Here is a 15,228-nt window from a genome sequence, read left to right as displayed (position 1 = left end):
CAGACGTAGAAATGACACAGATAAATAAAAATTCAGAGGTATTATCTATTTGAATGATCTTTCCTCAGAAGTTTTGATATTTTCAATTGATCAAAACAAATCTCGAATTGTACACGTGGTTCCTCTCATTGATCATCATTACATAAAATTTGGAGTAGGCTCAGCAATTTCGATATTTTTTGCTTGTGTAATTTAGAGTGATTCATATCAGGCTTACCTCTAAATTAAAATTAACCTTGATAGATAATGATAGACCACGTTGTATAATAGTATGTCTCAAGGACTTCACAGAATTGTTTAGAAAATTTGTAGGCTTGGTTTCCAATCTCAGATTCATGGATTTATTTAGTGTTATTGTTATTATTTAAGCGAAACCTCTGTCAAATATGTGGGTATTTTCACGACTTTTATTCATATACTCCTGGTGCTAGCGACTAATCTAACAGACAGTCGACAATACTATTTTATTTTGTTTTGTACTTAGATATGTTATCTGTGCCTGTAGGTTAAAATAAAGATGACCACGACGCATTGCTTTGTATTTTGTCGATACAAAAATAAATTAATAATAAATCAATATTTGCAAAAAATATAATTTTTCTATATCCTTTTATTATGAAGACATCAAGTGTACTCATCGTGTTGAAGAATGCTAGTACCTAGATTATAAGAGGAAATCAAATGTTTTTTCTGTAAGGATGTTGCAAATTTTTGTCGCAAAAACGATAAATACATACTTGACGCTTTAATGCGACATTGTATGGTTGATTTATTTAAGTTAAACAAATGATCCCATCAAGTAAATTACTCTTGATTCCAGGTGACATTCAAGGAGTTAATTTATTACATGCAAATTTATTTTATTAATATATTTTATGTCCGCATAATGCTGTTGTATCAGGCATCAACCGACTTTATAAAAGGTGATCTTCATGATTTTTACTTACTTCAATAAATAATGACAGTTACAAAATATGATTTAAAAGCGATCAGCGTCGCCCATGGCCATGTGGGTGCCCACACCACAAAAGCAATAAGGTACCACAATAACTTGTTGTACAATGTACATCCAGTAGTGTAAAACAATAAAACCCATAAAATAATACACAGCTCGTTGTTAATGACTGTCACATGTCTTGTATTTTAATTAAATTACAATTATTCTATAAGATATGCATTCCCGTAGTCTTTAAGTAAATGAATCGCCGTAATAAATGTTGAAAAATAAATAAATAAATAATAATAAATAATAATTAATACGTATAAATTATTGGTAGATTTACCTTATATATATCATTTTAACGTCGTCGTGTGCGTAAAATTACAGCCTTTTACAGTCAAACAATTTTATTGGTTAAATATTTCATTCTTTCGGAACTTTAAAAACGAAATTTAATATCGAAAATCTGAACGCTACTATCCAGGAAATGTTCATATCCTGAATCCAATCTTCATCAAACAGCACATGTTGAATATTCTATTTGGAAGGCGAATATTGTTTTTCCATATTATTTGGTAGGTAAAAACAGTCGGATATTGGGCCGCGGCGTGGGCTTTGGTATTTCCCAGAGTTCACGATTTGACTCCGCTGATTTTTTGAAAAAACAAATGCTTTTGCGAGTATATTGGGAGTTATAAAATATTAAATAATAATGAATTTGTAATTTTATTTTAAGTTGTTTAAATAGTCACAAATAAACATATTGTGATTTGAGGATTATGCTGAAATGGTTTTCTTTTTATTCTCTAAAAGTAAGTGTCTGGAATTTAGAACTATGACCGGTCTATGGATATTTGACAAAAATTTCCGTTTCTTCCTACTTATACGCTACTAACATGATATTAGGTATTTTCTGTGATTTAACATAACGGATGTGCTCTAAAATGTTTTTATGTCCGAATTTATAACAGTATAATAATTTGGGTATTTTCTGATCAATAGTCAATAGAAACATAGGCATAAAAATAATAAAGTCACAAACTAATAAATTCACCGACGAAAGGATTATTAAAGACGCAAGTTTTATAAATTGCCAATACATTATAATTCCGACTACTCATGTACCTGCCGCAGGGGCAATATTGGAACAATCTCGGTTGGTCGGCGGTCGGAGCAATTTCAGAGTTCTCCAAATTGCCCCTGCTTGTCTATACACATCACTATTAAGGACCCAATTAAGGGTGTAATTCCAATATTGCCCCTGCTGCAGGTAGGTGAATAGCCGGTTTAAAATAGCTAATAACGTAAATTATAGAAGCGGAAAAAACAAATAAATGTAAACGGTCAGTCGGCTCCTACGATCATATTATGACAATGCTAAGAATGTAGGCGCCACGGTTTTATGTCTTTATGGGATATCCAAATTGATTGAGACGATTTATTTAAATTCCAATGTAAAATTGGAATTCCTCGCTATTATTATATTGGTATTTTGTTTACGTTTCGTAGTAGCTTTGACATTATAATGGCTTTGACTCCGAGGGCTGCTTAATTTGAATTTTTGTGATATCGTCTTCAAAGAAGTTCTCACAGCTTAAATTGCTTTGCATTTGTGTTAGATTTTCCATTGGCTTCGATTTTCTGTAATAAAAAAATAATATAGATAATAAATTAAAAAAGATTCCGAGGAATTTAGAACCTTCTCCTTTTTTTTGAACTCTGTTAATTATTTTCATTGTTTTTCTTTTAAAATATTTTTATTATATAGAGAAAATTATATGCTCATTTATTGTAATTATTTTCAATTATATTATACATAATATGTACGTATATATTATATTCAAGTTTTCACATACGTGCCGGAAGAAGTTTCTATTCATAAATTGTAAGCTTTACTGTTTCCGTAACTTCATTACAAATAAAACGTTATAATATATATAAAATGCGTAAATAATATAGTAATAAACATAATATATAACAAAACACGTTTCCTGCTTTTATAAATTTATTTTGTATATGTTTACAAACGATATTTTGAAAAAAAAAACCAAACCGGTCTCGGAAAATATTTGGTGTGTTTTCCTTTCATTTAAATATAACTGCATCACTATTTTTGAAAAAGACATAAATAAATTAACAATACAATAAATAAATAATAATTCAGATAGTGATAGTAGATGCTTGTCATATTTATGTAATGTTTTGAATCGAAATTTTATGAGCGTCAAAGGTCACAGGCTAACATATTAGTTATTAGCTTCCGCCCGCGACTCCGTCCGCACGGAAAAATTAAGAAAAATTAAGATTTATTTTTTTTCGTCCTATTTTTCCGGGATAAAAAGTATCGTATTTTATGCCCGGGATAATAAGGGATAGTAAGTCATACCAAGTTTCAGCGAAATTGAACCGTTAGTTTTCACGTGATGCCTTCACATACAGACAGACAGACAGACGGACAGACAGACAAAAAAAATTTTAATCACATATTTGGGTTTGGTATCGATCCAGTAACACCCCCTGCTGTTTATTTTTTCAATATTTTCAATGTACAGAATTGACCCTTCTACAGATTTATTATATGTATAGATTTATTAATTAAATTAATAAAATGGTTACCTTAGCAACAAAACGTGCAACTCAAGGACGATGAGACAAAACTTTTATGAACTAGAATAGTAGGATTACTTAAAAGGCGAAAAATCATAAAAATACGAGGAAAATTCATGACCAGATGGTATCAAGTTTTCTGTTACAGATTATTTTTATACAAAAACTGTTCGATAATAATATGAACAACTAGCGGTCCGCCCCGGCTTCGCCCGTGGTACATATTTCGCAATAAAAGGTAGCCTATGTTCTTTCTCAGCTTCTAAAGATTGTCTGTGCCAAATTTCATCAAAATCGGTCCAGTAGTTTATGCGTGAAAACCATACATACATACATACATACATACATACAAACGTTTCTTCTTTATAATATAAGTATAGAAAAGGGCTTTTCTTCATAATACACAGTAAGTTAAAGACAGTAATAAAATTTACTTCAACAGCCTTTTACAAAATACCTATATCTCTCTATCATAAAACAAAAGATAAGATTTATTAATTCAAATATTTTATTATTCGATGTAAGAATTAAGATAATCTGGGAAATACCCTGCTGATGATCCGCGCAAAAACGAAAGTTGAAAATATGTAGAATACCACAAAACGAGCGTTTGAGGTCGTGACCCAAACGAAATTAAGATTATTATTGTATAGCTCTTAGTTTTTTGCTTATAACTTAGGCGCCACTTGAGGAAAATTCCTCAAATACTTGTGATACTGCATATGATTATTTAATAAACATATAAACAAATAATTCATGCTAATGAGATAAAGTTAGATAACATTTTATTTTCTTATTGTAAATTACATTATTTCGGACCGAAGAACATACATTATACATATATAGATACAGATGTTCGATTAATTATTATACAATTAATGAACCTTTGGAAGATTAACATCAAACCAAAACCTGTCTGTTTTAATTCATCATACATGATACAAAATACTTGTCTTGAAATCTTCAAGCTTTTTTGATATCTTTGTGTCTATATTAAAAACTAGCTGTGCCCCGCGGCTTCATGGGCATTGCTCCGCTCCTGTTGGTTTTAGCGTGATGATATATAGCCTATAGCCTTTCTCGATAAATGGGCTATCTAACACTGAAAGAATTTTTCAAATCTGACCAGTAGTTCCTGAGATTAGCGCGTTCAAACAAACAAACTTTTCAGCGTTATAATATTAAAATAGATTTGCACCGTCACCGTCAGTACTCAGTAGGTTCCACAATAGGAACTACATTTCACTGGTTCAATACACTCAACAAGGATGTACAATTACAATAACCGGATCTTTTGAAACGGCGTCAAATTCAAAATAAAAAAGCAAACCCCACGCAGGCTCATTTGCATCTCGTACATTCCAAAATTCTTGATACTGATGCATTTTATTGGGATATACAATACAATTATTTTTGTGAAACTTAATAACACTGGGAATCAATGAGAAATAACGAAACTCTACTCATATACTCTAATCTCTTAATATTATTTATTTTAATTTTTAAGTTCTAGGCTTATACTAGATAGAAATCTATGGTAGTTACTTTAATAACTGGCAAATTTTTATTATATATTGCGTTGCTGTTTGAAAGAAATAAATGAAATTCAGGAGAATATTCCTGACTAATGTAGGAAATTTTACCTAAAATTAATTTAACCTTGCAGTCGTGTATAACTTTTATTCATATTAATAGGTTCGGCTAACTGGTTACATTTCCACATTCAAGATAAAGCTAAAATTATCAATCCATACTTATATTATAAAGCTGAAGAGTTTGTTTGTTTGTTTGAAAACGCTAATCTCAGGAACTACTGGTCCGATTTGAAAAATTCTTACGGTGTTGGATAGCCCATTCATCGAGGAAGGCACGCTAAGACCAACAGGTGCGGAGCTACGCGGGTGAAACCGCGGAGCGCAGCTAGTTAAACATAAATTTTATTTTTTAAGTTTTAGCCATATCACATGGATTATTATGGATATATTTCTCGAGTAAAGTAAATAAAACATTTATTTATCAATTAGTAACAAGGTTTAGTAAGTCATAATAATTCAATACTTATCAAAGTTATTCACCAGGAATCGAACCCACACACCTAGGGCACACCCCGGACACTCCATACAAAATTATCGTTTTGACAGTCACACTGTAGAGACTGCAAATGTGTGTGTTAACGCTTTATGGTTGGCACATTTTTGACTAGCGTAAAGAAAATTCGCGTTTTTCTTATGAAATACATCCGTAAACAGCACAATATCTAACCATTTTCTACGAAAAACGATAATCACAAATCCAAAATAATAAAATTACTTTAAGTCAATTTGATTAATGTTGTCAATCTTCGTTGCGTATCGTCCCTGTAGAAAAATATGGACCATTTTATGTCTGATCGTTCGGGGTGAGGTAAGTGTTTAATTTTGGCGGGAGGCGGAGAGTGTCCGTTCTGTAGCGTTTAGCTACTATTATGTATTCTGTGCCTAGGGTCAGACGGGGTCACTACCCACTTGTCAATTGACTGTCAAATTGGTCTTAACAGTGATAGCACTCTAGTTCAAATTTACTTTAGTTATCATGTTAATAAAATGCGTAGGCAATTATAAATCTATACATATAATAAATCTGTAGAAGGGTAAATTCTGTACATTGAAAATATTGTAAAAATAAATAGCAGGGGGTGTTACTGGATCGATACCAAACCCAAATATGTGATTAAAAAAATTTTTGTCTGTCTGTCTGTCTGTATGTGAAGGCATCACGTGAAAACTAGCGGTTCGATTTCGATGAAACTTGGTATAATACCTTATTATCCTGGGCGTAAAATAGGATACTTTTTATCCTGGAAAAATACGTAGAAAAAAATTAATCTTAATTTTTCAGTTTTATCCATAGACGTTGTTCCGTAGAACCGCGAACACACGTTGCGTATTATTATAGGCCTAGCCGTATTTGGGAATTGGGTCCAATAGATATTTATAAGATGTTATTGACAGAGGTACTCAAAATGGAGAAATAACCATCCACGCGAAGACCGACATCCGCGCGGACGGAGTCGCGGGCGGAACCTAGTATTTAATATTTCCAATTTTAATATCACTAAACTAACTCAAATATTACTAAGTTAAAGATTCAACGCCTACTCTATTATATAACTAATCGTGGACATTAATATTAATTTTAAAATTCAGACAAAGACAGTTCTATAATTTACAATGTCAGCTCAATAGAACAACTTTCTTTTTATTATAAAACATATATCATGCAAAATGCATACATTTTTCTAACTTGTCTTAATCTACATAATATATTAAAAAATTAACAATATAGCTTATATCTTATAATATAAAAATGAATCCCAAAATGTGTTGGTAAGCGCATAACTCGAGAACGGCTGAACCGATTTCGATTATTCTTTTTTTATTATATTCTTTGAAGTACGAGGATGGTTCTTATGTAGAGAAAACGTTAATATGTACCACGGGCGAAGCCGGGGCGGACCGCTAGTTTACAATAAATAAATAAAATAAATAAATATTATAGGACATTATTACACAAGTGAAAGTGTTTTGTTTTTTATATTTTCTATTGTCAGAACAGCAATACTAATTACCTTGTAAAGTAATTCAACACCTCTACTACTTTAGCATCTCTACATTATAGACAGCGGTAGTTCCATTTATTAAATGTAGAATAATTATGTATGTATATTTACATAATATAAGAATTTATTATTTTGGATGCACATCACGCTGCCTGCGACACACAGGATTGGACAACTCATGAAAGATGTTGGAAAACTGAAACAAGAAGAAAAATATTTTTGAGAGCATTCTAAGTTAGTCACATACTAAACACATACTTTCAGCTAAAACTGATTAAAATCAATTACTTGGTGATTTGTGTCACAACAAACAGAAAAAAATATAGATGGATAATTATCATTACACATTAACATTCTAGAAAATTCTAATCTTACTTTATTAACGATTTTATTGTTGAAGTTAAAATGTTAGAAGAGTTTAATTAAGTTTTGCATCGTTGCTAATCGATTATTTTGACGGTAATTAGAGAAATTACCATGTTCTCCATAGCAGTTAACTATTTTAGCATCGTTTTAAAATTAATTCGTTGTGCACATTTATTTCCTAACGAGCTATTCTTACAAATTAAAATTTCTAACAGGTCATTAGTCACGTATAATTTTAAGAATTATGTGGCGATATAATAATATGAAAATAAACTATTATTAATGTACAGGGTTTTATGCATATTATTTATATTGAATGTGACGACGAATTACCACGATGCGTGGAGTCATAACTCATAAGTTAGTAAGCCAAAGTAAAGCCCAAAACAAATGACGACTCGAATACATTTACGTAATAATTATTTCAGAATAACTTCCTGACCAAACGTTACGTAGTTATTCAAAGACAGTTTCTAAGGACGTAAACGGATCTAAGAACTGGTAATAATAAAAATGACGTTTGTTTACATCGGAATGATGAATCACCCGTATTTCCCTCAAATTCCTTACAGCGTCGTGACCTTCATAAGGCCATTTACACACTGTGCGACGCTTTCTTCAAAACTGCGTCTTATGAACTAGATTTACCACTTCAAACGTTAGTGTTTTATCAATTTGTTTCGCGTAGTAACAATATATTAGATAATATAGAATATAATAGATTTACAGCCCAACAAATTTAATATTCAAGGTTCGCAAATATGGAAGGATAAAAATTAAATGACTTCCTTCAAATTTGAATATGAACAATGAAGTGGAATACATTATGCTTTATATCTTCTAAATTGTATCGTTATAGAATTAATTGTTCAGGTTATAAAAAGATCCACGTGAGGTGAATAAGCTATAAAACACCTATTAAAGTAATTAATAAAAAATGATGAAAAGATTTTTAATTAAATACAATATACGAAAATTGAAATTTAATACAACATCGTACTTGGCTGCGATAATCGCTCGCGTACGCAGAATTAATTACTTCAACCTCAATAAGAAAATCTCGAGTAATTTAACAACAAAGTTCATTAAAGTATTATCCGCGTAAACGGATTAATAAACAATATATTTTCCATATCGCCTTTGGTATTTTATCGGCGACGTATATTGTATTTTGGTCGTAGTCGAAAGTATGTGACCCGCCGGTTGAGCATAAAAACATGTGTAAGATACGCAAATGGTCAGTCTCTCTTGATATATCTTAACGGACGAAGCCTTGACACGGCTGTATCTGCTAAAAATTAAAATGGTGTCGAGGATTGTGTGCCTTGCGTTGTTAGTGGCTGTGGCGAGCGGAGCCACGTGGCGGGGCAAGCTACCGCCGAAACCTGAACATCTTGGTGAGTACTTACCTCATTACAGTCAATCATTTTACTTAAATATAGTTCATGAGCACCTGACGGAAGAATCAATGAGGTCCGTTTATGTATATTGGTCTTTATCGAATGTTTCAATGTAAACATCCGTATATACCGTTATTTTATATTTGCTACAATTTGAGGGCTACATTCCATAAATTCCATACATTTTTGTGATAGATTAAACTTATGATGGAATTCAAATGCTGTTCGCTATTGCTTCTGAATGCTGTTAGCTGTTTGAGGAAAAATGTGTTAGTAAAGCTCTTAGTGCACTTTATTATTAATTTTTGATTAAGTATTTGTTTGTGTTTCTGTGGAATACTTTGGATCATTTCGCGGATATACTCTTACATTTCTCTGTATTGATTTATTATAAACTAGCTTTCCACTCTCGGCTTCGCCCGCGCAGTCAAAGAAAAACCCGCATAGTTCCCGTTCCCGTGGGATTTCCCGGATAAAACCTATCCTATGTCCCGGTAAAAAGTAGCCTATATCCTTTCTCGGGTATCAAAATATCTCTATACCAAATTTAATGCAAATTGGTTCAGTAGTTAAGGCGTGATTGAGTAACAGACAGATAGACAGAGTTACTTTCGCATTTATAATATTATTAGTATATTAGTATTAGTATGGATGTGTTGACACATGAGGTAGACCTCTACTTCACTTCAATAAACTGAAATAGTAATTGCGATATAAGTTTATAAAACAATTTGTATTTCTATTAAACGATTAAACTGTGTGACATGTTATACAGTACACTTAGGTTTTAATATCGTGTAACACAAAAAAATAAATCTAGCTATTAATTAAAGTAATATGCGACTTTTTACGAAGAGCTTTTCCGCTGAACGTTGTCTGTTATATATTTTGGTAGTAATTTACGTAATACAAAGCCTCTTTTAAACTATATTTCAATATGTAAAGTGATCCTCTTTGAAAATCAACGTAATTTTTAATAAAAGGTACCTACTTCCATAGTTTTCGTTGCTTTTTACTTCACATTTTGGACAATATAAAGGATTTTATGTAATAAGTATTAAAGCTTCAATAATAATTAATTAAAGTAAGTATTATTAATAATATTTATTAATTAATTAAACTGTTGTACTCAATATTTTAAGAATTTTTATGTAGAGACCTAATTTCGAAAAATTACGTATGATTAAAGTTTTTAATACGTCTGTGGATTACACTTTAAAGTTTACATAATAGTGATAAGCCACATATTTCGGATGATTATGAAAAAATTTAAATTAATCGAGTACTTTAGAATGGATTATGTATCTTAAAACTGCCTGACCGATCTTGTTAATTAGTTAATTACACATATAGAAATAGACTTGTTTCTAAGTTATTCTATTTAGAAACAATTTCTGAGTAGAATAGAGTTACGATTTATAGTTGCTAAGTATTTATTTTTTACGAGCTCGTTACAACATAAAAAGCGGACTAATTTTCTTAGATTTTGGAACTTTTTCATTCTCTTTTCATGCTCATTTATCCTTGTTCTAAATAATTTAATAAGATATTGTCAGCTTTGTCGATCGATGTTGAGATCATGCGATCATGAACTTTAGGGTTATCTGTCATTTCGATAATCACTTGAAAGGCCAAGTGTGTGTAGTATGTATTCATCATGATTATTAGGAAGGTTACTTCGTCGAGATCGTGTTAAATGTAATAAGTGTTCATTTAAACTTGCTTGTAATTATATGTTGGCAATGTAATTCAACAGCTTTGGTATTTTTGTGTCATCAGGCTCGATCGATTATTGTTTAATGTGTACATTGTATTTATTTTTATTCTCTTTACATAGAGTACGTACTCTTTATTGTAAGCTCTACTTTCGTGTCTTAAATCTATACTAATATTATAAAGCTGAAGAGTTTGTTTGTTTGATCGCGCTAATCTCGGGAACTACTGGTCCGATTTGAAAAATTATTTCGGTGTTAGATAGCTCATTTATAGAGGAAGGCTATATTTATATGGAGCCTCAGGAGTAAAACCGCGTGGAGCAGCTAGAATAATATAAATAATGTTTTCAGAGTTTTAGAAATAAGAGCACCAAGCATTTTGTTAATGACATACTTAAACATAATTATGTTTAAGTATTAATAATTATTTATGAACACAGTCAGTGCTTTTGTTTTTATCGAACTGTTATAAAACAAACAAGAAACGCGCACTAAACATTTTTACAAAAATAACATTCTGAATATAATTAATTTGTTATTCAACAAAACGATATAATATTACGGAATTAAAAACACTAATAGTTACGAAGCGATGTGAAAAAATTAATGAATTAATCATTAACATCGTCGGAAAATTCATCACTCATTGACAAGGATGGCAAGCGACGCAGAGACGCCATTTTGCGAGTCAATTACACGTTAAAAGTAAAATGAATGGCGACAGAACGGCGCCAACGTGATTTAAAACATCGATCCAGATCTTTTTTCCGCGCGATTGTCTTGTTAAACGAATAAAAAACACATTTGCATATTAATAGGACGGATTATGTAAAAATCGTAACGATGCGCGACGTCTAGTCTTTGGTTTGGCGCCAATTCTTTATCGTGACGGATCTTTGTTTTTTTTTTCTAATTGTCAACCTCGAGGTCCTATCTCCATAAACAAGATGCTAATTTAACAGACACATTTTAATTCTAGAAAGTTTCTATTTTTAAAATAAAATCTACATATTTTTATTTGTTTAATAACGGCAAGAAGCACTCAATGACATGTTATGTATTGAACGAACATACACAGTACATTAACGCTGAAAGTTATGTTTGCGGATTTACCACCGTGTTTTGATGACAATGTGTATTTTTAACTTGAAGCTTTCATTCAGAATCTTCCTCGGAAAATATTTTTTCAAATGAAAACAAAACCCCCGTATTTCCATTGAAGTTAGCGTGTATCTTTCATCACGAAACCGAAAAACGTACCTTTATGCATGCATACATTCTCAGCACGAATAAGCCGGCTGAGGTCATGGTCCTCATTTGTAAACATCCTTCGAGTTACTATTGAGGTTTCGACTGATAGATGAACTTTTTGCTGTGTTCACTTGTTTATTTTGGCATCTATGGATTGTCTGTTCCGCTTTAATATAAACAAGGTTGTTTTTTATATTATGTATAAACAATACCGGTCGTTGGTTTTGGCGTCACTACGGATTTATTTACATTATGAATAATCGCCACTTATAAAAATGAATATTATTTTTTTACGTTTTAATGGATACTTTGTTTTTAAAATATGTAGTGCATACCTAATATACTTATAATTATCACTATTATATGATACCTAGTTCATGGAAAAATAATATGCTAATTAAGTTATTGATATTCATACGATTTGATAATGTTTTTAATCCGCTCAAGAATATTATGCATTATTATTTAGGATTATTTAAATATAACTATTGATTGAAAAGCCATTAATTAATTTAATTGGTTAGCAATCAATATTTTTAAATATTTTATTAACTTCCTTAAATTATATAGGTATTTTAAGAACGCGAATGTTTCGTATTTTTTTCATACATTTTTTAACAAAAATTTTCTTTATTTTCAGCCCACAAAGAAGGTTGCTATGTGAAAGAAGTTGGTGACGTCATACCTTTCGGATCTTACGTTTCCCCAGTCGGAGTTTGTTATAGAATAGAATGCGGAAAACACTTGATCCATTATGCTTCGTAAGTATTTCATTTAAATAAAACACTAACTCAAATATTTATTAATTTCATGATTCATAGATAAAGTTATTAGGTACCTACTGGTTCTCAATAGAAAAAAGCTGACAAGTAACTCTACTGATTCTCTTTTCAAATCTTATTTTGATTTGTTGTAACTGGTACAATACAAATTCTATAAAATAAAACCACTGATTTTGTTGCCTTGGACTTGCCTTGCCAATAGATATCTATTTTTTAAGAGCTAGCGCGCAGGAGAAACTTTGGTCTCCCCAACTATTTTGTCTCTTTGTCTCTCCCATCAATTCTATAGGAATTTGCGTCGCTACGTGCGCGCACTTCCTTACTAGCTCATAGAGTTGATGGGAGAGACAAAATAGTTGCGGAGACTAAAGTTGCTCTTGCGCGCTAGCTCATCTGCAGACACATTAAATTGATCATTTTGTATTTGAAAAAAAAAAACACACAAGGATTTTTCTTTAATCTTTCTGCACCATATATTAAGTTAAATGTTTTTTTCAGGTGTGGCGTTGTATTGTCACCCGAGGTACCAAACTGTTATGTCACAGACGTTGACCTGAGCAGGAGCTACCCAAGCTGCTGTCCAGATATCAAATGTGATGTAGACAATAACCTTATTTAATAACCAGAGCCAAAAAACACACAGAAGAAGTTTGTGTGTCTTTGGAATAGGAGGGACGAGAAGCAATGGTTACCGTGGCAACGTCAAATGCCAGACATTAGATGTTATCTAGGCAAAAACTGAATTTAGTGGACCAACACCAAAAATAAGACCGTATCACTTCGGCGTAGGAGGTTTGCAACGGTTACCATGGCAACGGCAAATGCCAGACATCAGATGTGACGTTGAAATTAGAGTAACCGGCATTAAAACAACCACAGAAAGAAGTTTGGGTCTTTTGTGAGGAGGTGAATTATGCGGTACGGGTTGCATGGTTACCATGGCAACGTCAAATGTCGCTCACGTATTGGTTAAAACTTGGTTAAAACTATTTAAAACAGTGGAGTATGAGGTTAATCCTAGACGGACAAAAAATTGTAAAGTTTGTCATTTTAAAGTGGTGAAGCTTTTTTACAACAATTTTATGGAAATGTCCCAGAATATTTTGTCTGGGCTTATTTTAACTGGTGCCATTTTAAGATTTTATTTAAATAACGAATGTAAATTATGAAGCACCACTTGGTAAAAGTTAGAATGTTTATATTTGAGAATAATATTATTGTTTTTTTCCTGTTGAAGTTACGAGTATTATAAGTTTATGAAAAACAGTATAAATAAACAAAAAAAATAAAAATAGAAACTGAGTGTTAGTTGCTGGAAAAAGAATTGAATAATCGGAAAAAAATATATTTTAAAGATTGTTTTATATTTAAAAGTTTGAATTCCTTGATAACATCACACTTGAATGGAATTTTGATAAAAATATTATGATTGTAATCTTGATCATAATTAATTGGAGACTGGAGAGATGTGTTTAATGCTTCATTTAAATTCTTCTCTATAAAATATAGAGATTACTAATACACGGACCAATAATATATTATGTAGTATTGTTACAACATAGCACAGAGTAATAAGATGGTATGTTACATCTGCAAATAAATAAATATTATGTTACAATTTGTAAAATAGCCTTAAAAAGCATATTGAAGTGAAACTTCTTTATCGGGGTTGTAAAAAAAAAATATTGGAACATTTTTTCGTTACGCGTCACATTTTTCCGTAACGCGCCATCCTTTTCTTATTCCTACCACGCGTGATTCGACGTATTTCTGTAAAGTTGCATATAGTAAATTATTTTTTGAAAAATAAGGTCATAAATAAGTTTCACTTCTTACGTGTGTACACTAGTACACGCACACATTTTTTTTAATTTGTAATTAGCGGATCACTTATTAGAAATAGAAAATAGTTATTTAACGTTGCTTGTTTAAGTGTATTTGTGAAAAAAGAAGTATTTTAAGTTTTTAGTATGTGTGATACAGTGGGTGCTCAAAGACTTTTTGTTAAGAGTTCCTTTTTTTTAAGAGTTTGTGATGATTTTGATTATCTCGCTCTAGAAGCTATCTTGCCACCAAATTGTTATTATTTATTTAAATGAATAAGTTATTGTAAATTGTTCTTTATTTTAATCTACTTAAGACATCGTATTGATTGTCAATTTGGTTTCTACGATGTTAAAGGACGATTGAAATGTTTTGTAACTTAATGTTTAAGTGATTTTATTTGTAACTTTAGTATAAAAGACTAAAATAGAAATTGTAAGGTTTTAAAAATGCAATAAAGTAATTTGTTTACGTTAAGCTATGTGTTTTGATTTCAAACAATGTTTTACACAATGGATGAATCCTACTAATATTATAAATGCGAAAGTTTGTATGGATGTATGGATGTTTGTTACTCTTTCACGTAAAAACTACTGAACCGATTACAATGAAATTTAGCACACATATAGAGGGTAACTTGGATTAACACATAGGATAGTTTTTATCCCGGAAATCCCACGGGAACGGGAACTATGCGGGTTTTCCTTTGCAAACGCGGGCGAAGCCGCGGGCGGAAATCTAGTTG

At 31.4% G+C, this 15,228-nt stretch overlaps 1 protein-coding gene across 1 annotated transcript; it reads left to right on the top strand.

Annotated features, from left to right (window-relative positions):
* The first annotated feature begins 8,730 nt into the window (after positions 1-8,730).
* Positions 8,731-14,960, top strand: LOC123697236. Its single transcript, XM_045643676.1, has 3 exons — positions 8,731-8,908; positions 12,518-12,638; positions 13,158-14,960. Exons 1-3 carry the CDS (start codon positions 8,815-8,817, stop codon positions 13,276-13,278), a joined length of 336 nt encoding a protein of 111 aa, XP_045499632.1. The 5' UTR covers positions 8,731-8,814; the 3' UTR covers positions 13,279-14,960.
* The last annotated feature ends 268 nt before the right edge of the window (positions 14,961-15,228 follow it).

This window comes from Colias croceus, chromosome 14 (assembly GCF_905220415.1).
Source record: "Colias croceus chromosome 14, ilColCroc2.1".
Lineage (NCBI taxonomy): Eukaryota > Metazoa > Arthropoda > Insecta > Lepidoptera > Pieridae > Colias > Colias croceus.
This window is presented reverse-complemented; position numbering and strand designations above follow the sequence as displayed.